General features: G+C 43.8%; 1 protein-coding gene across 13 annotated transcripts in view; it reads right to left on the bottom strand.

Moving 5' to 3' along the window:
* The window catches only part of SLC4A11 (solute carrier family 4 member 11), a 232644-nt gene that overhangs the window by 95877 nt on the left and 110977 nt on the right, over positions 1-25790 (bottom strand). For all 13 annotated transcript variants that reach the window (XM_043544918.1, XM_043544916.1, XM_043544917.1 and 10 more), the window contains one exon: positions 13555-13707. In XM_043544918.1, the coding sequence (XP_043400853.1) occupies positions 13555-13707 (153 nt within the window). The remainder of the gene's footprint in view (positions 1-13554; positions 13708-25790) is intronic.

Raw genomic sequence — 25790 nt, forward strand, 5'->3', positions numbered from 1 at the left:
AATATTTGATTTATAAGTCATCTTTACTTAAAAATGATATGTAGTATAAAAAGGTAAGCTCTCCAGTGACCAGAAACAATGAGCAGTTTCCGTAGGCTTTTATATTCGCTCTTCATTATTCCCAAATGCTTTCCCTTTACAATACCCTCCACTGACAGTCTAATTACACAGGTAGAAGTGTGCTAGAGAGACCTGGAATCAGTAAAAATAGAGAGGAATGCAAAAGCTGAAAGCATGCAATTGGCGGCTCCAGTTAAAAAAAACCAAAACAAAACAAAAAAAACACCCAAAGAAATGAAGTGAGACTCAAAATAAAATATATCTGTCGGTGTTTGATTATCTGCAGTCTGTCCTTTGCTCCATCCTTAAGGATGTGCATGAATCTAATATAATTGAAGTTACCCTTTGTCACTTCATGACCCTCTGTTCAGCTCATCTACTAACTCAGCAGTAAACCAGTCCAATTACCATCAGCAATTCTCTCAAGTAATCTTCTTGAATGAACTCTTTTGCTTCATCATCAAAAGCATCTCTGATTACATCTTCTGGACCAGGGCCATTTAAACTTCTCATCAAATATCCTAAGGAATGTATGGAAGTTTTATAAGGCCTGGAGCCTCATTCATCACAGTATCCAAGCACACAGCTTGGATTCTTTCCCAGGAAAGGAAGCATATCATGCAAGTCTTCCTTGTTAATAACACTGTCCTGATCGAGCGGAATTCTTGACTCTGAATGAACGTAGCTAACACACTGGGGCACATGTGTTGCAGGAGCTTCTTAGTGGCCTTTGTCTTTGTGTGTTTTCTTGGATTACTGGCTCTTGGTGCTTAGATACCCCAGTGATGGGTATATCGGTAAACAGACTGAGCAGACACAGCATAGAATTAGAGCTAGACAGAACGCATCAAACACAGAACTAATCTGAACAGCTGGAGGCAGTTACATAAAATAATTTCATACAAAAAACAGGAGGATGGGGGGGAAATAGGATTTTAGAAAATATCTAAGAATAAAAAAAATATACCATGGTCATTTTGTATTTTCATTTCTATTTTTTACGCTCCTCCTTGCTGAAAATAAAATTTTAAAAATCCCGAACAAGAATGTGGTTTGAAAATCTGTTAGAAAAATCTAATAAATATAGTACTTTCATTACCTCTACCTATCTCTGCATGTAGCAAACAGAAACCAATAATAGTACAAGGATTCCAACTTTGCATTTGTTAAACTGTACTCCAGGTTGTCCGGAGATTTTTATAAAATTAATTAATACAAATCAGCAAATAAACCCCAGACGTACATCAGAACCTGTGCTTAGGTATCACACATTATGATTTGTATCATATTCAACACGTCTACTGGTTTGCTCAGATTAGCTGTGAAGTTCATCGGGAGTTTAAAATACTATTACAGTGACCGTGACAAATTGCACCATGTTGAATTCGCCCTTGTGGCTTTGCATATGGGCATTCAGAATTTCTAGCAGAGCACCATTGCTTTTCTCTTTTTGTTATAGTATTATCTAGTACCTAGGACAAAGTCTCTTTCCAACCATCAGCAGTGGCAAGCAGACTTTAATAGGACAGGTTAGCTTCTGTAGCTTAACAAGAATGGGTCTGATGTGACAAAGATTAATAGTATGCAAAAAGGAGTACTTGTGGCACCTTAAAGACTAACCAATTTATTTGAGCATAAGCTTTCGTGAGCTACAGCATCCGACGAAGTGAGCTGTAGCTCACGAAAGCTTATGCTCAAATAAATTGGTTAGTCTCTAAGGTGCCACAAGTACTCCTTTTCTTTTTGCGAATACAGACTAACACGGCTGCTACTCTGAAACCTATAAATAGGATGATTTGATGTTTATTGTGACATTTACTCTATGCACCTGAAGGCAAAGTTTTCTCCGCATAACCTGCTAACCTCCCATGATCGGGACAACCTGGAAATGCAAAAGAAAGTTTCCTATTTCATTTTTAAAAAGGAACTGCTATAATTTTCCCATGCAAAGGCAGCCTTGAAAACAAACTCATTTAAAATGAATGACAGGTTTGAAAGCTTGTCGCATGCTTGTCACTCGCTTTCTCTAAAGCTATTCATTTACTCAAATTTCCTTCCCCCTACTATGCCCCCAGGACTGGCCTTTGGGGTCTGCAAAAATCACAACCACACGTTTTTGGGATGTCTCCACATTAAGGGACAGTGCACAAGTTGTATGTAGACCCACTCTAAGATTTTAAGATCTTTGGGGAAGGAACTGGCTTTTTAGTAAAGCAGCCACAGCAAAAGGGTCCAGAACTTAATAGACTCCTCCAAGTTCTAGCATAATAAAATAAGTCAACTCCAGCTAATAAAGTTGAGCAAAATAAGAGCAATTTCATTATTTTCTAGTTAAAAGTCTTATTTTCAGTTTTTGAAGCGATAATGGTTGGGCACTTAGACAAAAGCTAATAATTCTGCATCAGGGCTGGTGATTTCCCCCCCAAGGACTCAAACAAATTAAAACACATTTCTAACAGAGTTGGCATGAACCCTGGACTGCAGCACCAACAGCCATCCCCCCATTTTGTAGTTTGTAGACAACACTTTTGTGGGGGCACTGTGAGCGGTGACAGGAACTCAACTCACGCCACTGTTCTTGAGAGGGGCGCTCAAACAGCTCTTCTGCTTTGCTGTTAGCCATGATTATTCACTCCATGACTTAGCTGAGGGCCTTTCATTTGCAAGCTGGTCGACAGCCAGCATCAGAAATCAGGAAGACAGAGGCTCAGGTTTTCAGTGGTGCACTAACAGCAGCAAACGGACAAGGGATAAAGGCAGTCAGCTTCACAAGAACTTCTACCTCCCACCCCCAGTGTAACTCTAATTGTGACATTTGGATTGGGCATTGGGGAGAAAAAATGAGTTTGAGGATTTAAACTCCAAATAAAATCAGAGCCCCCCTAGTAGGGTTGCCAACTCTGACAACTATTCCGGGAGCCAGTAATCTCATCGTAGAAGGCAATTAGGTTAGTCAGGCATGACTTGCCCTTGGTGAATCCATGTGACTGTTCCTGATCACTTTCCTCTCCTCGAAGTGCTTCAAAATTGATTTCTTGAGGACCTGCTCCATGATTTTTCCAGGGACTGAGGTGAGGCTGACTGGCCTATAGTTCCCCGGATCCTCCTTCATCCCTTTTTTAAAGATGGGCACTACATTAGCCTTTTTCCAGTCATCCGGGACCTCCCCTGATCGCCGTGAGTTTTCAAAGATAATGGCCAATGGCTCTGCAACTGCATCCACCAACTCCTTTAGCACTCTCGGATGCAGCGCATCCGGCCCCATGGACTTGTGCTCATCCAGCTTTTCTAAAAAGACCCAAACCACTTCTTTCTCCACAGAGGGCTGTTCACCTCCTCCCCATGTTGTTCTGCCCAGTGCAGTAGTCTGGGAGCTGACCTTGTTCGTGAAGACAGGCAAAAAAAAAGCATTGAGTACATTAGCTTTCCAAATGTTGTGTATACCGTTAGCTAACTGTTGTAAAGCACTTTGGATAGAAGCGCTATATTAAAAAAAACCTTAAAAAACGTTTTTTTGTTTTAGAAATAAAAGCACACAACTGATATTTTAATATCACTAGTCTAACCTTTCTAATGCGATGGATGTGCCCTCTCTCCCCTGCCGCCACAGCCCCCGAGCTGAGGCTGGGAAGTGGGGGGGTGGGGGTCTCTCCCCGGCAGCCACAGCCCTGGAGCTGGGGAAAGTCACCTTTTTTCTCTGGCCTCCGCAGCCCTGCACATCCCAAATTCCCTCCACCCGCTCTTCTCACCCCACTGCCTCCTCCCCCCTACCCCCTGTTCCCCCCAAGGCCACCACCTCACCTAGCACATGCATCTTCTCCAGGGTCCAGGCACCTAATTAGTGGAGCCACTCCCGCTCCACTAATTAGGTGGGCCGCCTGGGCGCGCACTTTAGAACTATCCACGGACCCCAGTTTGAGAACCTCTGACATAAGCAATGACCCTGCCCCCAAATAGCTTACAATTTAAGAGCCATAACGAGTGAATGAGAGAAACAAGTGAGCTTGGGGGTGGGGGAAGGTAGCAGGGTAACAAATCTAATGGGATGTGCTTAGTTCTTAGCCAGGTGAACACAGCTCACTGTCTGTCTAGCTGTTAGTTTTGAGGGAAAACTGGACGGTGAGTAAGGTGTTGGCTTGATCAGTTCTGACTGGAAGTTTCTCTCATAGAAGGTGCGGGAGAGGGGAAAAAGCACAAAGGTACTTGTGACTAGAGAAAGACACCACCCCACTCCTGTTACTAACTGAAACGTTCAGACACAAGTCACTATGCAGAGCCGATTCTCTTGAAATAACAGGTTCTGATACTTGCAAGAAAAATCGTCTACTGCTCTGGCCCTAACCCTCGTGCTGGAAAATACTCCATTTAAAATGGTAATCGGCTCAAACAGGGCACTAAAGAAACCTCTCACAAATACATCTGGGCTCCCAGCCGCCTCCAAAGCAAATCCACTGTGAAGGAGCTAGAATTAGCACATACCTCTTGTATAAATGCTTGCCTTAGGCACAAAAAGAGGGTGTGTGTGTGGGGTGGGGTGGGGGGGGGGCGGTTAAGTTTGTAAACAGTGCTTTGAAAATACCTTGATCAGGAAGCTCGAAGGGAAGCCAGCCCTCTCCACAATGTGACAACACAATTGGTGTATCCACTTTCCATTATAGTATAGGAAACCCTAAGAGCCCAACATCCCACACTGACATCACACTTCTAAAATAGGAGTTATCAGATGTAATCCCTGGGTCAGCATTGTGCCAGTAGACATAAAAAGGCCTTTGGTATTCATGTGAGGAAATGTGACTATTGTGTGTAGAAGGATACCCAGTCAGGCCCAGACCACTTGTCTCTGGCCACTACTCTCCCTGGAATTCCTTGGCGCCACCACAGTGTTCCCCATCCCCTTTTTTAAAAAAAAAATTATCTTAACAGGGGCTTGACAGCATGCTGGAAAGCTGTGTTTTGCTAGTAAAGCAGCAGGCGAGTGTGTGCACGCGCGTGTGTCTCTGGAGTGTATTACAGGAAACTGTTGGCTCTCGGTATCTAGGAATGGTCTATTGTCTAGAGGGTGGAACAATCTTTATAATTTCTTGTGAAGTGTAAATTGTGTTCCACTATTATTTCTAACAAAGCCACATCCTTCCTTCAGATTGATTTTTCACCAGTCACTAATAACCAGGAATTTTTTCCCTTCAACTTTCAAGCACAAACATTCAGGCTCCTTGTTGCAATCAGGGGCATGAATAAGTATTTGCAGTTATGAAATGTACAGTTTGCAAACAGATTATAAAATGATAGCAACTAGAGCCATGGGGCTCATGAACCTCCAACTGAATGGATCGCTCTGGTTTGAGTTCTCCTTTCTCCCTGGGCATTTTTTGCCTACTTTGATCCACTATTGTGGCCTCTGTAGCATGGGGTTGCAGGGAACAATGCAAGAGTCTATTCCACAAGGGCGAAAGCTCTGTTGGGACCTGCAACGCTTGGATACAGAGCAGAAAGGGGGTGCTAATCCTGTGGAGGACAGACTGCTCCCCACATGGGAGATCAGAGAGGGAAAGTGGGGAGAGGAGGAATGGCTTGGACTGGGGCAGAATTGCTACAGAGGCCTATATAGAAGGCAGGTAAGAAGGGCATTTCTTTGTGTTTATTGTGCATTTCTACCCGGAGATGTAAGTACATTGTAAACTCCTGTGCTTTTATGTTTGCAAATATTAAAGTGAGTCTTGAAAACAAGCCTATAGGAGATCTTGCCAACCCTGTATAGCCTCCGCTGCAAACCCCTCACAGACTTCCCTACCACCAGCAGCACCAGTTCCTTGTCTGAACCTTTCCCCACTTTTCCATCTCCCAAAAAAGTTTTTAAGAACCAGAGTATCCTAAAGGGTAACAGCTTTGCTGAGATTGTTCTTTTATTCAGCCTGAAGATCACCACCTCCCCTGAACCTTCCCAAAAAACCTTGTCTACACGATGAGCAATGGCAAGGCCCCAGGCAGACATAAGCAAGTACCTGTAATCGCCCCAAGTCCTTCCTACCATAAATAAACACAGCCATTCAACAGTACAGCCTATCTACCTCTGCCAAAAACAATAGCATCCAATATTCAAATAATACCAGGGGCTGAAGAACAAGTTATACTGGGGGCTCTCCAGCAACCACAAGGAAACAACACACATGTATGTGAACAGGTTCAGTGACCCAAATGCCAAAACTGAGCCAACCTTTAGTATCTGGGCACCTAGACTGATTTAGGCTATGGGTGAAAGCTGGTTTAGACAGTAATGACCAGGCTAGCTAAAAATGAGGGGTTTTTTTTGAAATGTATATTCTATTTTTTTGCTACACCATTCCCTATGGTACAGAATTATATGACAATAGTTAATTAGTTGCCATAATTTTATGGCCCATGCTATGCCCTGTTGCTCAACATTGTTTAATCCCACGCAAAGATATTTTAAAATAAAATTATAGCAAAGAGTATCTAATTATGCATGTACTGAGTTGTATGTCCATTACATGAGGTTATTAACTAGAAGGGTTCGTATCAGAGCTGTCACCAGGTCCATAATTCTACTCTATTAGTTTATACTTCTTTCAAGCTCCTATCCCCAATGGCTCTTGGTAATTTTACAAGTGCTTATTATTTGTACTAGACTGAAAGTGGGGTGGGTGCCTTAATCTGATGTTCTGGGGATTGCCCAGAGCAGTAAGGAGTTCTGTCACCTCTTCACTTGTAACTTTGGATGCCTTAATGTTGCCATGGCTCAGAGCCAGGACACCAGTAAACAGCCCCCAAGCATAAAGTTTCACCCTGGCTCTCACCAGCCCACTTTTCCTTGCAGGGTGACCCCAACGGTCCTGCTGCTCTCAAGTCTCCCCATATCCATCCTTCCTGAGTTCTTGACTAACAGACACTCCAACTTTTCCCCTCTGGTTCATCACCACCACCAATACCACCCTCCGAAGGCGTGAAACCAGCCCCCCAGACACCAGCTTACTTTGACACATACATACATACATACATACATACATACACACACACACACACACAGAGAGAGAGACCTGCTTAAGGTAAAAGTTAACAAAAAGTGTGTTTAATAGAAAAATCACAGATTCAGAGATGAAATCATAAGAAAAAGCAAATGCATTCAAACTACACACACAAAAAACAAACATAAAAACCCAACTTCAGGCTTTACACTTATATTAGAAAAGGGAATTAGTCTAATATAAAAGTTGCCTGTTATCACTGAGCAGTTTTCCCAGAATACACTGCCATAGACAGCATCCAGCATTTCACCGACAGCTACCTGCTTAGAGGCTGCCCCTCAGAATGAAAACTTCAGTTTCTTTTTAAGGGCTCCCTCCCGGCTTTTCTTTTCTCCTGGCATGGTGACTCATGGTTGCTTAGGGTGGGGAAATCTAGCACAGTGGTTTCCCATTAACCCTAATGGCCAACCATTTGTCTCTTCCTGGGTTATACAATGCTAGGTGCTTGGAGCTACTCTCATCTGTCTGGGGAGACAGCTCCTCCCCAGCCTGGCTGATGACCGCCCTGTTGTGTGGAGGAGCTGAATGTAGCAGCACAAATTATGAGCACCGTTTTATACCTACTCAAATACACAAATTCATAACCGCATGTTCAGAGCATTACAGGCTTTCATAAAAGATCTTACTCCACATGTTTTCATACACAACATTGTATACCACCAGTTGATTCAACTGCTTACGCTTTGGGGTTCAGACACCCTGTTCTCCAATTGGGGTGTCTGGACCCTGACTGAAACACTTACAGAATATCAGGTATATAAGATCCTTGCCCCCAAAGAATCTGCAATCTAGAATTTGGACAGGATGAGCACCCAATAGAGGAGACTAGTTTATATACATAACTTAATAGTTACTGCAATCTTGCCTCCTGGACATAGAATCATAGAATATCAGGGTTGGAAGGGACCTCAGGAGGTCATCTAGTCCAACCCCCTGCTCAAAGCAGGGCCAATCCCCAATTAAATCATCCCAGCCAGGGCTTTGTCAAGCCTGACCTTAAAAACTTCTAAGGAAGGAGATTCTACCACCTCCCTAGGTAACGCATTCCAGTGTTTCACCATCCTCCTAGTGAAAAAGTTTTTCCTAATATCCAACCTAAACCTCCCCCACTGCAACTTGAGACCATTACTCCTTGTCCTGTCCTCTTCTACCACTGAGAATAGTCTAGAACCATCCTCTCTGGAACCACCTCTCAGGTAGTTGAACTGTGGTTAAAATTTATTTATTTATTTATTAAAGTTTGCTTCATGTCATTAGTACTGCAAAGAACTCCAGGTACAGAGGATTAAAATATTATTCAGTCAAAATGAAAACCACCATGTCTGATACCTCTTCAGCAAATGGCTAGCACAAGAGGTAAGTGTCTCATCATGCATTACAGATGATAGATCCAGGCTCCCTCTGAACAAGGGGTGGAGTGACATCTTGGAAAGGGTTTTGCAAGCTCCCGTTCAGAGATTTATATTCCGACGCCAGAAGGGACCACTGTGATCATCCATCTGACTTCCTGCAGAAAACAGGCTACAGAACTTCCCCAAATTAATTTCTCGAGTCAAGCTGCTGTTCGCTCAGCCACTGCCACTGGCTGCAACAGAGGTTGTCTGACAAAACAGCCCGACCCACAAGAAAGTTAGTCACTGAGTAAGTTACCAAGAGGTTTATTATGCTTTGACAAAATAGATAAATAAAACAGTGAGCAAAATCCAGGTGTAGCTGTCGTCTATGCTTTTAGTAGTATTAGAGCCTTAATAATTCTTATGAATCTTAACTTCAAGGCACAGCTGGAATGGTTACATAAAAGTATGATCTGAAGTCTGTACATGTAACCTAGATTCAGAGCTTCCAAGGCCAGACGAGACCATTGTGATCATCTAGTCTGATCTCCTGCCTAACACAGCCCACAGAACTTCCCCAAAATAATTCCTAGAGCAGATCTTTTAGACAAACGTTCAACATTTATTGAAAAATTATTAGTGATAGAAAATCCACCATGACCCTTGGTAAGATGTCCAACGGTTAATTACCTTCCCTGTAAAAAATTTGCACCTTCTTTCCAGTCTGAATTTGTCTAGCTCCAACTTCCAGACACTGAATTGGGTTCTACCTTTCTCTGCTAGATTGAAGAACCTACTATTAAATATTTGTTCCCCACGTAGGTACTTATAAACTGTACTTATGTCATCCCTTAACCTTCTCTTTGTTAAGCTAAATAGACTGAGCTCCTTGAGTCTATCATTATAAGGCATGTTTTCTAATCCTTTAATCATTCACAGGGTATTTCTCTGAACCTGCTTCAATTTATCAACATCCTTCTTGAACTGTGGACACCAGAACTGGATACGGCATTCCAGTAGTGGTCATACTAATGCCAAATATAGAAGTAAAAATAACCTCTCTCTTCCTACTTAAGATTCTCCTGCTAGACAAATTCAGACTGGAAATAAGACTTTGTTTTTTTGTTTTTGTTTTTTTTTAAAACAGCGATAGTAATTAACAATTGGAACAATTTACAAAGGGTCGTGGTGGATTCTACATCACTGATTTTTAAAATCGGGATTGAATGTTATTTTCTAAAAGATATACTGTAGGAATTTTGTGGGATTCTCTAGGATGTGTTATACAAGATATCAGACTAGATGATCACAGTGGTCTCTTCTGGCCTTGAAACCTATTAATTAATTAGTCATTTGGCCCTCCCAACAACATACGTGGTGTGGATTATACACAACCTGTGTGAACACAGGATAGTTTGTGCTGGCCAGCCTAGAAACAGAATAGCTAATCAAAGGAAGCAGAATCATCTGACCACTCTTCTTGGAGGTACACAATTAATTATCCAGGATTAATGTGATTTGCTTACTAAAGCTTCAGTGTTTATGATTAGAGCTCGGTGAATTTTTTTGGACAAATTAGTTTGCTGAAAAATGCAGTCTCAATCAACCCAAAGCTATTTGCAAAACTGAGATGAGTTCAAAGAATTTTGGCCAAAAATATTTTTCAGGACTTAGCTCCCATTCACAACATGAGAGGAAGAGGTGCCCTACTTGTAAGTTTTAGCCCCCTGGTTAAGACAGTCACCTGGGATGTGGAGACCCAGGTTCAATTCCACCATTGGCTTGATCTGGAGAAGAGATTTGGACACAGGTCTCCAACACTACAGGAGAATGCCCTTTCCACTAGGCTCTGGGATATTCTGGTAAAGGGATCTCAATCTCTCTTGTTGAAGTTGTTCCACTTGGTATAAACAGTCATTGGAGCAGGGATTTGAACTTGGCCTCCCACATCCTACATGAGTCCCTAACTACCAGGCGAGAGTCATTCTCACTTCTTTTGTTGGCCCAATGGCTATTCATGGTCATTCATAGTGGCAATTTATAGTCAATCATAATGACCGTGACAGGGCAAGACTGAGATCCTAGAATGGATTTTTTTCCAATTACTGGGTTTGTGGATTTTTTATTTTCCTCTTTATTTTTTGGAACGGCAAGCAAACCAAAACAAATCAGTTTTTTGCCCAGATCTATTTATGATGTGCCAGTTACATTTGCTGCCATGAACGTGACAAACGTATTTGAAGTTACAATTGCACAGAAATGCGACACAGATTTATCAAATGAAGACCTGACCTTGGAATATGTGAATACATGTAAATCCTGTGTTCTGTTTTATCACACGTTCACTTATATTGGATGCAGTAACTTTATGCAATGTTTCTCCCTCTCTCCTTTTATATATTACAATAAAAATACAAATTAGAAACAAGACAACAGAATACAAGAGTGACATTCAAATCAGAAAACGCCATCCCGCTAATTAACTACTCTTACACCCACAGTGTCTCCACAGACACTACATCACCCTAACTACACTGACATAAGCCCTAGGCCTCTTGAGGAGATGGAGTTATTACGTCAGTGTAGAAGGGCACTTACATCGGTGGGAGCATGGTTACAGTGTGTATGCTGATACAATTAGTGGGGCTGTCAATTAATTGCAGTTAACTCACGCGATTAACCCAAAAAAATTAATCGCAGTTTTAATCGCACTGTTAAACAATAAATACCAATTGAAATCTTAAATGTTTTTGGATTTTTTTTCTGCATGTTCAAACATATTGATTTCAATTACAACACAGCATACAGTGCTCACTTTATATTATTTTTATTACAAATATTTGCACTATAAAAATGGCAAACAAAAATAGCATTTTTCAATTCACCTCATACAAGTACTGTAGTGCAATCTCTACCGTGCAATTTACACTGTGAAAGTGCAATTTACAAACGTAGATTTTTTTTTTGTTACGTAACTGCACTCAAAAACAAAAAATGTAAAACTTTAGAGCCCACAATTCCACTCAGTCCTACTTCTTGTTCAGTCAATCGCTAAGACAAACAAGTTTGTTTACATTTAGGGGAGATAATGCTGCCCGCTTCTAATTTACAATGTCACCGGAAAGTAAGAACAGGCGTTCCCATGGCACTTTTGTAGCCGGCATTGCAAGGTATTTACTTTCCAGATATGCTGAACATTCGTATGTCCCTTCATGCTTTGGCCACCATTCCAGAGGACATGCTTCCATGCTGATGACGCTAGTTAAAAAATAATGTGTTAATTAAATTTGTGACTTAACTCCTTGGGGGAGAATTGTATGTCTCCTGCTCTGTGTTTTACCCGCATTCTTCCTTATAGTTCATGTTATAGCAGTCTTGGATGATGACCCCCAGCACTTCTTGTTTGTTTTAAGAACATTTTCACTGCAGATCTGACAAAACACGAAGAAGGTACCAGTGAGAGGTTTCTAAAGATAGCTACAGCACTTGACCCAAGGTTTAAGAATCTGAAGTGCCTTGCAATATCTGAGAGGAATGAGGTGTGGAGCATGCTTTCAGAAGTCTTAATAGAGCAACAGTCCGATGCGGAAACTACAGATACTAACCACCAAAAAAGAAAATCAACCTTCTGCTGGTGGCATCTGACTCATATGATGAAAATGAACTTGCTCCAGTCTGCACTGCTTTGGATTGTTATCGAGCACAACCCATCATCAGCACGGACACATGTCCTCTGGAATGGTGGTTGAACATGAAGGGACATATGAATCTTTAGCGCATCTGGCACGTAAATATCTTGTGACACCAGCTACAACAGTGCCATGAGAACGCCTGTTCTCACTTTCAGGTGACACTGCAAACAAGAAGCGGGCAGCATTATCTCCTGCAAATGTAAACAAACTTGTTTGTCTGAGCAACTGGCTGAACAAGTAGGAGGACGGAGTGGACTTACAGGCTCTGAAGTTTTACACTGCATTCAAAAATAAAGTTAGTTTGTGTACATAATTCTACATTTGTAAGTTCAACTTTCATGATAAAGAGTGCACTACAGTACTTGTATTAGGTGAATTGAAAAATACTATTTACTGTGTTTCTTTTTTACAGTGCAAATATTTGTAATAAAAAATAATATAAACTGAGCACTGTACACTTGGTATTCTGTATCGTAATTGAAATCAATATATTTGAAAATGTAGAAAACATGCAAAAATATTTAAATAAATGGTATTCTATTACTGTTTAACAGTGCGATTAATCAGGCGATTAATTTTTTAAAATCCCTTGACAGTCCTAATAATTAGCACCTTATGTTGTCCAACCACTGTAGTTTAGACAAAGCCTTACAAATGCTGATGTGAAGAAAAGTTTTGATACTGGAAAACACCTTATTTTACTCAGCTTTCAATGAAAAATGCAAAACAGAGCCTTTCTGGCATCCAGCCCACAGCTATGGAACTCACTTCTAGAAGTTCAGAGGGGTCGCCGTGTTAGTCTGTATCAGCAAAAACAACGAGGAGTCCTTGTGGCACCTAACAAATTTATTTGGGCATAAGCTTTCGTGGGCTAAAACCCACTTCCTTGGTCATTATGATAGTCCACCTCAGTACTTTCAGAGCTCAATAGAAAACCCACTTCAATCTCATTTCGCCACCCCCCTCACACTCACTGAAAGTAAAAAACAAAAAGAGAGAGAGAACTTAGTGTACACCGAGGTATATACTTTCAAAAAAATGGGTCCTTTAAATTGGTCTCCCAAGTCCATTTTTAGAACTACATCTACATAAAACGTGTAGGCACCTACATAAAAATATCTCGATTTTCAAAAATGCTGAGCAGGCAGCAGCTCTCACTGAAGTCAATGGGTGCTTCCAGGCATGCATGTGGGGTCAGCTTTTCAGAGGCACGAATGGTATTTAGGTACCTGTCATTGAAAGTCAATAGTAGTTAGATCCCTAACTGATGTTTGTGACTTTGAAAATCTCCCTTGGATACCACAGCTTTTGTTGGGCAAATACCTACCAGGGGAAGTCTGTATCAGAAAAGCAGGGAGATCAAGGCAGGCATAGTTTAACCTCTTCACATTTCAGTAAGGATTGTAGAGAACACAATGCACTTACCAGTTACATTCTGTTGTACTTCCAAATTGACATTCACAAAGAATCGGATGCTGTCCCCGGAAACAATTGAGGAATTTACAGTGTCAAAGAGCTCTTCTCCTCCTACTTCTTCTTTGTTCTCACAGCCGTCATCGGTGTCACATTTAAGATAACCTGTAAATAAAAATAACACGTCTTCATTATACTCCTTTGCCCTTCACAAGCAATAGAACCAAGACCATAATGAAAAGGTCCCTCATTATATCAAACCTTTTTCAAAAGCAAAACAAAAAAGAATATTTTGCAATTTTACTTTGTGGGTGACATCTCCTCAAGCCTGCAAGAGGATTCCCCTCTATTCGACATTGGTGAGGCCTCATCTGGAGTACTGTGTCCAGTTTTCGGCCCCGCGCTACCAGAAGCATGTGGAAAAATTGGAGAGAATCCAGCGGAGGGCAACAAAAATTATTAGGGGTTTGGAACACATGACTTCCGAGGAGAGGCTGAGGGAACAGGGATTGTTTAGTCTACGGAAGAGAAAAATGAGGGGAGATTTGATAGCTGCTTTCAACTACCTGAAAGGTGGTTCCAAAGAGGATGGATCTAGACTATTCTCAGCGGTAGCGGATGACAGGACAAGGAGTAATGGTCTCAAGTTGCAGTGGGGGAGATTTAGGTTGGATATTAGGAAAAACTTTTTCACTAGGAGGGTGGTGAAACACTGGAATGCGTTACCTAGGGAGGTGGTGGAATCTCCTTCTTTAGAAGTTTTTAAGGTCAGGCTTGACAAAGCCCTGGCTGGGATGATTTAATTGAGGATCGGTCCTGCTTTGAGCAGGGGGTTGGACTAGATGACCTCCTGAGGTCCCTTCCAACCCTGATAATGCTATGATTTTATGATTCTGTGATTTGCTACTTCAAAATTGTTACGTTATAGTATTCCCCACATTCAGAAAGCACAGCAGACCAGAACAGAGCTCTACCATGGCCTTGAAGAAGAATGCTGCCCTATATGTTAGCATTAGTAAACCAGTAAGGTCTTCTCTACACTACGGGGGGAGATCGATCTAAATTACACAACTTCAGCTCTATGAATAATGTAGCTGAAGTAGATGTACTTAGATCTACTCACTGCGGGGTCCACACTACGCTAAGTTGATGGGTGAGCATCTCCCGACTCCCCTTGCGCTTCTCGTTCAGGTGGAGTACAGGAGTTAACGGGAGAGCGATCTGACGTTGATTTAGCAGGTCTTCACTAGACCCGCTAAATCGATCGCCGATGTATTGACTGCCGCATGTCGATCCCTCGGTAAATGTAGAAAAGCCCTAAGACTCTCACACAGGATGTAGTAGCAAACAATTCAGAGAAGTCTAGGAACTGGTGTTGAAAAATAATGCTATAAAAAAAAATCTTAAAAAAAAAAAATACAACACATTAAGTAAATAGTAAAATTCATTTATATACACTATATGGACGAATCAAAAACGTATTTGCTTATGGTTATGAAATTCCTTTTTTCAAGCATTAATTGTATTACTATAGCACTGGTGAAAGGGGAAGGAGCAACAGTCATGGAAAATGAAGCTTCCCATTTGGCCACAGAACAGACATAGAATTAGTAGCAGCAGCGCAAGTGTCCCTACAAACCTAAATAACGTCCTTCTTTAGAGGCTGGGTCTAGTTATGAGGGGGCAGTTCAATGCCAATGTGCATTCAGTACTTGATCTCTATTATCAGACTGCCAACAATGATGCTAATTAATGCAACATGCGTAGGGGTAGGGGGGCTGTGATGTTGAAACTTGTCCAACTGAAGCTGGATTGAGAACAACTCATCTTACACATGCCATTCAAAAGCTATGAGATAGTAAAAAATTAATAATAAATAATAATAATGTAGGCCCCATATCTGCAAAGCACAAATGTACCCATCCCTATTCAGCAATGCACTTCAGTTGGGGCGTCAGTCACTATCTTTCTGGGCTACCAAACTGATGACCTACCAGTGAGCATTTCTATTGCTCCATTCATGTTTCAGTGAAACCATCCAAATCAGAAAGCCAGGGTTTACCATGGGATCTAGCTCTCAGCAATACAGAAACTTCACTTTGGATTCGTTATTTGAAAACTGAAAGCATTTTGCCTTGCAGGGGAGGAGGTAGCGGATACATGAGAAGAAGACAAGTCTTAATTGTTGTGTCCTAACGGGGTAAGGAACAGGGGCATAGCTGATCAGATGAGTTGATATACCAAAGAGGCAGACAAATCTCTTAATTACAAGAGACAATTTTAGATCCTTTTGCAGCATTATAATTAGAGCTTAATCTAGTCTCATTCACCATTTCATTTTATTACAAACCAACTGAAATACCCTGGTGCCGTGTAATTATTCAAATCAAATGTGATGCATTAACAAGTTTTATATTACTAGAAAGTTATTTAGGCAATTTCCACCCCGTTAGTGGCAAGTTATATATAGCACACAGACAAAATATACTGACATTTTATTAGTGTGTTTTTAGGGACACCAGCAAGCTAAAGCAACTAGTTTCCGAACATAAACAAAAGCCTCTTGAATAGAAACTAATATCACATTGATGGAACTTTTTTTTAATCCTTGTAAGAAATCTAGATGTAAAAAAGGACTGCCAAGAAGAGGAGTTTAAACTCAAATAAATTTTTCAGGACATCAGGCTGACAGTTTGCCACCACAAAACAAAGAACTCCCTAATTTCAAGACCACAACAGGAACTCTAAGCTGTGACACTTGAACTTCAGCACTTCCTGTTGCAAATTATCTTTCGAGGCTTGTTCTTGCACAATGTGCTGACTAAGAAGATACCTATTCTGCATTTTTTGGTTTAGGATCAGAAGCCTATGCCAGCTTCCATTCTGCAGAAAGTAGAGTTCATTGGGTCTATTCAGGTTTTTATGTAAGGCCCACCACCTCAGAGGAGCGCTACCATGAGTCTCTGAGTGCACCTTCTAGAACAAGAACGTACAAGATTAAACTACAGCAAAAAACAAAAAAAACACAACCCTAAAGTTTACTCTTCATTGTCCTTCCCCACTATGAGAAACAACTTAAGTACTTTATTTCCTCCCTCACACACACTTTACCATATACAAATGGAATAAGGGACATGCTTAACCATTTCTACAATTTCGAATTATCCTACCCGAGGGCTTCCAGAGGGCTCTGGGGGAGAATGTATTATTCCCAGGACTAGATAATACTGTTTTGTGCTTCGTTGTCAAAGCAGCAGCCTTTAGGTAACCCTATTCCCCAGCTGCTTCTTCACAGTTCACCATGATTTACCTGCAACAGCTCATGGGAGAAGGAAAACGCAGAGGCGATGCATGGGGGACATGCAGGGTCACATAGCCCCACCTGATCTGTGCCAGGGTTTGCAGCCGGGCTCTCTCCTTGTGCAGCAGCTCCTTGCAAGCTGCAGCCACGGGGAGAGGGAGCAGCAAAGAAGCTGGGAGCTGGAGTGGGGGTGGGGGCGGTATGCCTAGGGTGTGTGACACCAGGGTTGCCAATTTTGGCTGGATGTATTCCTGGAGGTTTCATCACATGACAATCTTTAATCCCTGGAGATTCCAGGACAATCCTGGAGGGATCCTGTATCCATCATAGCATTGCACGGTGGTGGCTCCATCAGCAAATTTTATTTAGGTGGTGAAATGCCCAGTTAACCTGGACAGTCTTCCCACAGTTTCTGACGCAAGTCCATCCATTGCAAGGAAAACTGCAGGTAACTTTGTGGATTTAAATCAATCCAGTTTAGACTAAACTGTCTGTGTCCAGGGAGATGTGGTAACGCGTGGAGGAGACAAAAAGCTAGGTCTTCACTGCTTGAATTTCAGCCAGTGCCACTTATGGACATTTTGGGAGAACTTCATGCCACCATCTGTGTTTGAATCCTGGTCTTCCCATGCAGGTAGGGGCCAGGTGGCAAGCACTGAGTCTTCGGCTGGTTGAAATTATCAGTGCCTCCTTTGAGGAGGGCAGGCTGTCAATTGATTTAAAAGGAAGCACGTGTTTGGCCTGTGACTAGATGATTTTCCTTGAACAATCGGTATCTAATTGATCATTTTTGTTTAAGGTTATAGAACTGGTTGTGCCAAGAAAACTCTCAGAGCATTGAGATTGGGCTGGTTCCATTTAACTTTGTCAATCAAGGCTCTGACCCAAGTCAGGCACAGATACTGCAATTTTTATGTTGGTTGATGATTTCGTTCCAGCAATGGATAATACCTAGTGTCCATGCACATATCATTAGCTCTATCAGCTGCTTTAGATACTGTGGATAATTAGGTGCTGTTGACTCATTACAGTCCCTGGTGGAAGTGGAAGGGCTGCCCACAATTGACTGTTCTTTTCTGTCTGACAGATACTGCAGAGGATGGCTTGGGGCAGTGCTATTCTTCCCCAAGTTCCTTCCTGGTTCTTTGTTGTCACCCCTCTTATGCAATGTGTGCAGTAGTGAGGAGAGCCTAGTCAGGCTGTATACTCAGGTTACAATTGTTTAAAGTACATTGTTAACTCACAGCTTCGGCTCTGACTCACCCAGCCCAACGGAATGTGGTTGAGTGTCTTTCAATGTTTGAGTGCAGCTGAGGCATGGATGGCCACAAGTTGGTTGATACTCACTTCCAGATAAGACTAAGCCAATTGCAGTGGGCAAGGGAAGCAATCAGATAGTAAGGGTATGTCTACACTGGCAGAGTTACATCACCAGAAGTTACATCACCACTCAGAGCGCTGAAGGGAAACCGCTGTTGTGTGTTCACACTGTCAGCTGCCCGCACAAGAGCATGTTCACACTTGCGGCACTTGCAGAGGAATTTGGAGCGGTGCACTCTGGGCAGCCATCCCACAGAGCATCTCTTCCTCTTCTGCCGCTAAGACTTGTGGGAAGGTGGTGGTGGTGGGGTGTCGTAGGGCATCCTGGGTCCTGTCTCAATGCCCCATGATGCATTTGCTTCACATCCCAGCAATCCCTGTGCTTCAGTCTGCATTTGGCGCCAGCTTTCAATGGTTTGTGCATTGCGTGCCCTGCCCTGCCTCTTCTGTCTGCAGGGATGGATCCCGCACTGACCAATACGCTGCTCACTCTGACTAACACATCACGAGTGGCAGTGGAGTTATTCCCTAAACTACAAAGGCAAGAAGAGTTCGACATTGATCTTGCCACGCGTAGTAGCTACGACATGAGATTGCGTGTGACATTCACGGAGGTGCTGCTGACCACAGTGGAACGCTGCTTTTGGGCTCAGGAAACAAGCACTGAGTGGCGGGATCACATTGTCATGCACGTCTGGGATGATGAGCACTGGCTGCAGAACTTTCAGATGAGGAACGCCACATTCATGGGAGTGTGTGAGGAGCTCGCCCCAGCCCTGCGGCGCAAGGACACGAGAATGGAGAGCTGCCCTGTAGTTGGAGAAGCATGTGGCAATTGCACTGTGGAAACTGGCTACTCCAGACTGCTACTGATCTGTCGCTAACCAGTTCGGAGTGGGAAAGTCGACCATTGGACTTGTGTTGACGGAAGTGTGCAGAGACATTAATCACTTCCTGCTCCAAAAGACAGTGACTCTGGGCAACGTGAGTGACATTGTGGACGGCTTTGCACAAATGGGCTTCCCTAACTGCAGAGGGGCGGTGGATGGCACGCACATTCCAATTCTGGCACCAGACCACCTAGCCACCGAGTACATTAATCTCAATGGTTTTCGAGGTGCTTGTAGATCACCATGGGCGTTTCAGAGACATTAAAGGAGGCTGGTCTGGAAAGATGCATGACGCACGCATCTTTCGGAACACTGGCCTGTTCAGGAAGCTGCAAGCCGGGACTTTCTTCCCGAACTAGAAGATCACCATAGGGGAAGTCGAAATGCCCATTGTGATCCTGGGAGACCCTGCTTACCCCTTAATGCTGTGGCTTATGAAGCCATACACGGGGCCCTTTGACAGCAGTAAGGAGCAGTTCAACAACAGGCTGAGCAAGTGCAGAATGACTGTTGAGTGTGCTTTTGGCCATTTAAAGGCCCGCAGGCACTGTCTATATGGGAGGCTAGATCTGGCCACTGACAATATTCCTGTGCTTACAGCCATGTGCTGTATGCGCCATAATATTTGTGAAGGGAAGGATGAAAGCTTCACTCAGGGCTGAACTACTGAGGCTCAGTGCCTGGAGGCTGAATTTGAACAGCCAGAGACCAGGGCTATTAGAGGGGCACAGCGCAGGACCATAAGGATCAGGGATGCCTTGAGGCAGCAATTCGAAGACGAAAGCTGCTAATATCTGTTGCTGCGCTCGGGAGGGCAGTGCTTGTAATGCTAGGAGAGGATTGTGATTGGTGCAGACGATGCACTGTGAAGGTTTAAGAAAATGGCCTGTTGCTTTGTAGGGCTCTGTTTGTTTTCAATTAATGGAATAAAGATTGCTTTCAAACCAACACAATTCTTTTATTAAAAAAACAACTGCAGGGGGGAGAGAGAGAGACAAAAAACCACACCAGCACTGTGGGGAATGGGGGGTCCCAGGAGGAGGTGGGGTCCCGGGACAGTTAAAGATTTGTGTATGTCCAGGTGTCACATGCAACCTTCTCCTTTGGAGCACAGTGCAGCAGGTACTGCACTGCAGCAGGATTAAACTGCAGGGGGCCGGGTGTTGCGTGCAATGGGTACTGGGAATCCACAATGCTGGACTATGACAGGGGAGGAGTGGAATGCCGCGGGTACAGACTGGAGCCAGGAGGTTGATAACTGTGTGTCGGCCGTGTCATGGAAAAGAGTTTTGGGACAGTAGCTGCAGGGGAGGGCTGGTGTGGAGCTGCTCAGTTTGCAGTGCTAGCAGTGCCTGGAGCGTGTCCGCTTGGTGCTCCATAATGTTTAAGAGCCGCTCCGTGGCTTCGTTCTGGCGCGCCGCATTCTCCTTTCGGTCCCTCTTCTGGCTGTCCTGACACTCCTTCATTGCTTGTTTTCCGGACGCGGAGTGCATCGTGACATCACACAAAGTCCTCTTTACTTCTTCGTGGCCGCTTTCTAATTCTGCGCAGCCATTCAGCCGGCGTTAACATAGAGGGAGGCTGGGCTCCCAAGGTCATATCTGTGAAGCCAAAATGCAACATTTTACAGAACCAGTATTGTTTGCAACACACAGACCACTGATTTAAAACACGGCCATTATTTGCATACCTGTCACTAACTGGCTGACCCCAGCCAAGCACACATGAGCCACACGACCCCTAAAACGGTGAGGAACCGCCAGGGCAGAGGAAATCAATGCTCCAGGACCATACTGTACACAAAGCTCTTGGGGAGAGCCAGCACTGTGTGTGTGTGTGGGTGTGGGGCGGGGGGGGCTTATAATCATTCCGGTCCCCACATTTTCCACAGGCTGTGTTCATTATGGAAGATATCTCGCTGCTGACGGTGAGCAAACAATCAAGGGAGGGTCTTTGCCAAAACTGCGGCTTCCAACCTGGCCCTTATGAGGGTCGCCTGTGTGCAACAATGGTCTCCCTCCGTGACAGCAGAGTGGCGTGGGAAAGTTACCCTTAATGGGGCAAGAAACAAAGCAGCTCTGCCAAACAACCTGCGGTAGTGAATTGCCCAGTATCTCCATGAGAGTTTTCTGGAGATCTGAGGCAGATTCCCATGAAGTGAGGGAGTCAATCAATACCCTCTTCCGCCACTCAGACTGGGAATGTGGTGGTAGGCGCATCATACAGACACAAGCCTGCTTTCTGCAACCCTCCTGCCGCCAACAACTCGCTTCAGGGATTCAAAGCCCCTTACCAAGGGCCTCCTCTCCTGTTTGTGCTTCACCAAGCTCAGACCACTGTGACTGGCTAGCCTCCTTCAAGATAGAGAAGAGCTCCTGGCTGCTTCCAAGTCGTCCTCTGCCTCTGGGTCCCGCTTCCCCTCCACATCCTCATCCCAGATTTCCTCCTCCTGGCTCGGTCCACTCTCGACTGGCACGCGAGCCACCAAAGTATCCACAGTGGCCTTCGTAGCGGAGGTGGGGTCACCGCCGAGTGTCGTGTCCAGCTCTTTGTAGAACCAGCAGCTCGTGGGCGCAGCACTGGAGCGGCGGTTTGCCTCCCGCACCTTGTGGTGGGCGTTCCGCAGCTCCTTCACTTTGACCCTGCACCGCGTCCATGTGTCCTGGTCATGGCCCCTTTGTCATGCATCGCGAAATCTGTCAGTAGGTATCATAATTCCTATGGCTGGAGCGCAGCTGGGACCGGACAGCCTCCTCTCCCCAAATGCTGATGAGGTCCATGATCTGGAAAGATGCGCTGAGACCACTGCACGCACCACCGAGTGAACAAGGAAGGAGACAGTCAAAATTCCCAAGGAATTTAAGGGGTGGGGCTCACACTTGGTCACCTGAGGGCAGGGCAATGGAGTTCAAACCGAAGAGCAGAGAACAGGCACTGTGGGACACCTCCCGGAGGCCAATCGCAGCGCTGTAAATCGACCCCGGTGTCTACATGGGCTCCGCGGCGCTGTGCCCCCAGCGCAGAGAGCTCTATGCCTCCCGTCAGGGTGGGGTTTTTTACAGCACTGCAACTGCGCAGTTTCTGCGCACTCAGTGGCTTGGCCGTGTGCGCACCTCGGGAGTTACACCACAGAACGCTGCTTTACTGCGCAGAAACTTCCCAGTGTAGACAAGGCCTAAGTGAGAACAGAGCAGCAGCATTTGGTCCCGAAAACAAACAGAGGACAAGATTTTGGGAAGGAAGGAAGGATGTGATTGTTGACTTGGTGTAAGTTCCAACCACAGTACTGGGAAGATTTGGAAGTGAGGGAAAGCAGCAGAGGGAGGAGGATAGATGGAGGGGACATTCAGATAGAGGATTTTTAAAGAGTGGGAAAGACCACGACCAGCTTTCATTAAAAAAAGTGAGGGGTGAAGGAAGAAGGTAAAGGGAGGTCAACAGTTAGGAAGGAGTGGGGCTAAAGCGACAGGTGAAGGGCAGACATATAGTTTTGGTGGGGACCTGACACAGGAGAGGGATGGGAGGCTATTAAGACTGGGAAGGAGTGAATGAATCTTGTTGATCTTCTGTTGAAGGAATCAGCAAAATCGAGGGGAGGCGAAACCAATGGGGGACGTGGAATCCATGAAAACAGAAACGTAGCGTAGGTCTGTTTTTGGCAAGGCAAGATATCCAGCCTCAAAACTTGGACCACTACCATCCCCTCCCTGATCAGAAAAATATCTAGTTTCCTCATTCCTCCCTCTTCAGAGAAAAGGGGTTGGGGGGCGGGGGAAGCAACCAAAAGTTGGTGCCTCTTGAAATGTTACAAATAAGACAAACACATTTGGATTATAAAAGTCTCATGGAAAATAACAACACAGACAGTATTTGAGCAGATTTCTATTTTTTCCTCAAAATAGAAGCCTGTGCTTAGGAACCCACAATCACTTGGGATCCCTTAATCAATTTATTCAAGCAGACATAACACTTTCCATTTCCTTTTTTAATTGTTCTTCAAATCCATTCACATTTTGCCCATGATCTCAGCTAAACATTTTTTATTTTCCTGTTAGCTGTCTGGCAGGCAAATACACTGCATTCTCTCCCAGCTCTGTACTTCAGCAATTGATTAGGAAGAATTTACTGAAAAGTCTGGCAACAATCCTTCCCCAAAGGTTTCAGAGTAGCAGCCGTGTTAGTCTGTATCTGCAAAAAGAACAGGAGTACCTGTGGCACCTTAGAGACTAACAAATTTATTTGAGCATAAGCTTTCGTGGGCTAAAACGCACTTCATTGGATGCATGCAGTGGAAAATACAGTAGATAGGTAGGTAGGTAGATAACATGAAACAATGGGTGTTATCATACACACTGTAACGAGAGTGATCAGTTAAGGTGAGCTATTACCAACAGGAGAGAAAGGGAAAAAAAAACAAACAAACAATCTTTTGTAGTGATAATCAAGATAGGCCACTTCCAGCAGTTGACAAGAACACCTGAGGAACAGTGGGGGGTGTGGGGGGGAAATAACCATGGGGAAATAGTTTTACTTTGTGTAATGACACATCCACTCCCAGTCTTTATTCAAGCCTAAGTTAATGGTGTCCAGTGTGCAAATTAATTCCAATTCAGCGGTCTCTCGTTGGAGTCTGTTTTTGAAATTTTTTTTGCTGTAATATTGCAACTTTTAGGTCTGTAATCGAGAGACCAGGGAGACTGAAGTGTTCTCCGACTGGTTTTTGAACGTTAAAATTCTTGACGTATGATTTGTGTCCATTTATTCTTCTACATAGAGACTGTACGGTCTGGCCAATGTACATGGTTCCTTCCCCACTCTGAACTCTGGGGTACAGATGAGGGGACCTGCATGAAAGACCCCCTAAGCTTATTCTTACCAGCTTAGGATAAAACTTCCCCAAGGCACAGATTCCTTTCTTGCCTTGGGATCGCTGCCACCACCAAGTGATTTAACAAACAATCAGTGAAAGGACCACTTGGAGTCCTATTCCATCAAAATATTCCCCCAAGCCTACACCCCCTTCCCTGGGGAAGGCTTGAGCATATCTCCTCAACAACTGGTTACAAAGGGACTACAGACCCAAACCCCTGGGTCTTAGAACAGTGGAAAAAGCAGTCAGGTTCTTAAAAAGAAGGATTTTATTTAAAGAGAAAAGGTAAAAGAATCACCTCTGCAAACTTAGGCTGGTAGTTAACCTTACAGAGTAGCAGAAAATTCGAAGAGCACAGAGGAACCCCCTCTAGCCTTAGTTTCAAAGTTACAACAAAACAGGGATAAACCTCCCTCTAACAAAGGGAAAATTCACAAGTTGAGAAAACAAAGATAAACTAATACGCCTTGCCTGGCTGTTACTTACAAGTTTGAAATAAGACTTGTTCAGAAAGATTTGGAGAACATGGATTGATGTCCGGTCCCTCTTAGTCCCAAGAGCGAACGGATACAGGAAACAAAAACCCAAAACAAAACCACTCCCCCGCACCAGATTTGAAAGGGAGACCCAGTGATGTTTCTACTATGTTTGTAAAAAATGCATATGAGGCTGCAGGAGGAAGCAGAATCTGTTCAATTATCCTGGCGTTCTGATTTTTGTTTAATGGTGTTCGGGGATAGGGATTTTTGGTGGTGGTGGTGCAGATTTCAGCTGCCCTCGATGAGATTCACATTTTCACAATGGAAAATATCCTACCAAGCTTCAGTACAGAGAAGCAATTTTGTGTCTTGCACAAGCTATAAAAAAAACCCAACACCACTTTCAAACAAAGAATGGAAGAAGATTTCGCTGCAAAAATATAAAATGCATTTACATCTAATTTGACCTGGACTTGAAATAAGATTCAGACCGTTCAATATCTAGTCAGACACATCAAACTTCAGTAAGTCCCCAGCATGTCACTTGTACCTATCTACATCATTTTTCCTGAATTGTTCCATCAGAGACACCATCGGTACCAGCAAATTAACTGTGCCCGTGCTTTGAAGATGGGTAGTGCCATGTAGAGCTGAAGTATTGTCAAAACTGCTTGACTGAGCCTTCACTCCAACCCCAGAGTGAAAGAGGTGGCACGAAAGTCCTTGTCCAAAAGAGGCAAAAAAAGAAATTGGGTCTCAATCACCATTGTGTCAAATGCCTTCCCGGCTCCTATTCTCTACCTTGGAGGGAGAGTAATTCACTGCTGCCCTTGTGCCAGCTTAGCTCTGCCCATCCCTCGCCATGCTGCTCACTTGCTCAAGGTGGGAGAATCTGCTGTCCTCTGCTCTCCCCTGAACTCATGATCTAGGAGGTCCTTATGCCTCCTCAGCCTACGGCTGTATAGACACACAAAAAAGCTGCGTTAAAGAACACTGCAACCTTAATCAAGTCAAACACTCCAAAGCTAGGAAATGCCTGTGTAATCTTAGTTTGGCCCCCTGGTAGGTATGCATTATGATACAGTCTTTAATTACATGATCACATGCTATCTATCCCCCACAGGACCCCTGCCTCATTCAGAGCACAGGATGGGTGGTGCTCCCTAAATGAGTGCCTATTCAATATTTTGTTTTCTCCTCATTGTTCAACGTATGGCCTCAGGGCCTATTTACTGCACACTATTCAAACCCTGCTCTGAAGACAGAATTGTTGTTTTCCTCCTGGGCTTTTCCATGGTGCTCATCAGTATAGTAGCCAAGTGCTCCACAGACATAAATTAATTTATCTTCACAACACCCCTGGGAGGCCAGGGGGAGGAGGTGCTATC

The sequence above is a fragment of the Chelonia mydas genome, chromosome 4 (assembly GCF_015237465.2).
Source record: "Chelonia mydas isolate rCheMyd1 chromosome 4, rCheMyd1.pri.v2, whole genome shotgun sequence".
Classification (NCBI taxonomy): domain Eukaryota; kingdom Metazoa; phylum Chordata; order Testudines; family Cheloniidae; genus Chelonia; species Chelonia mydas.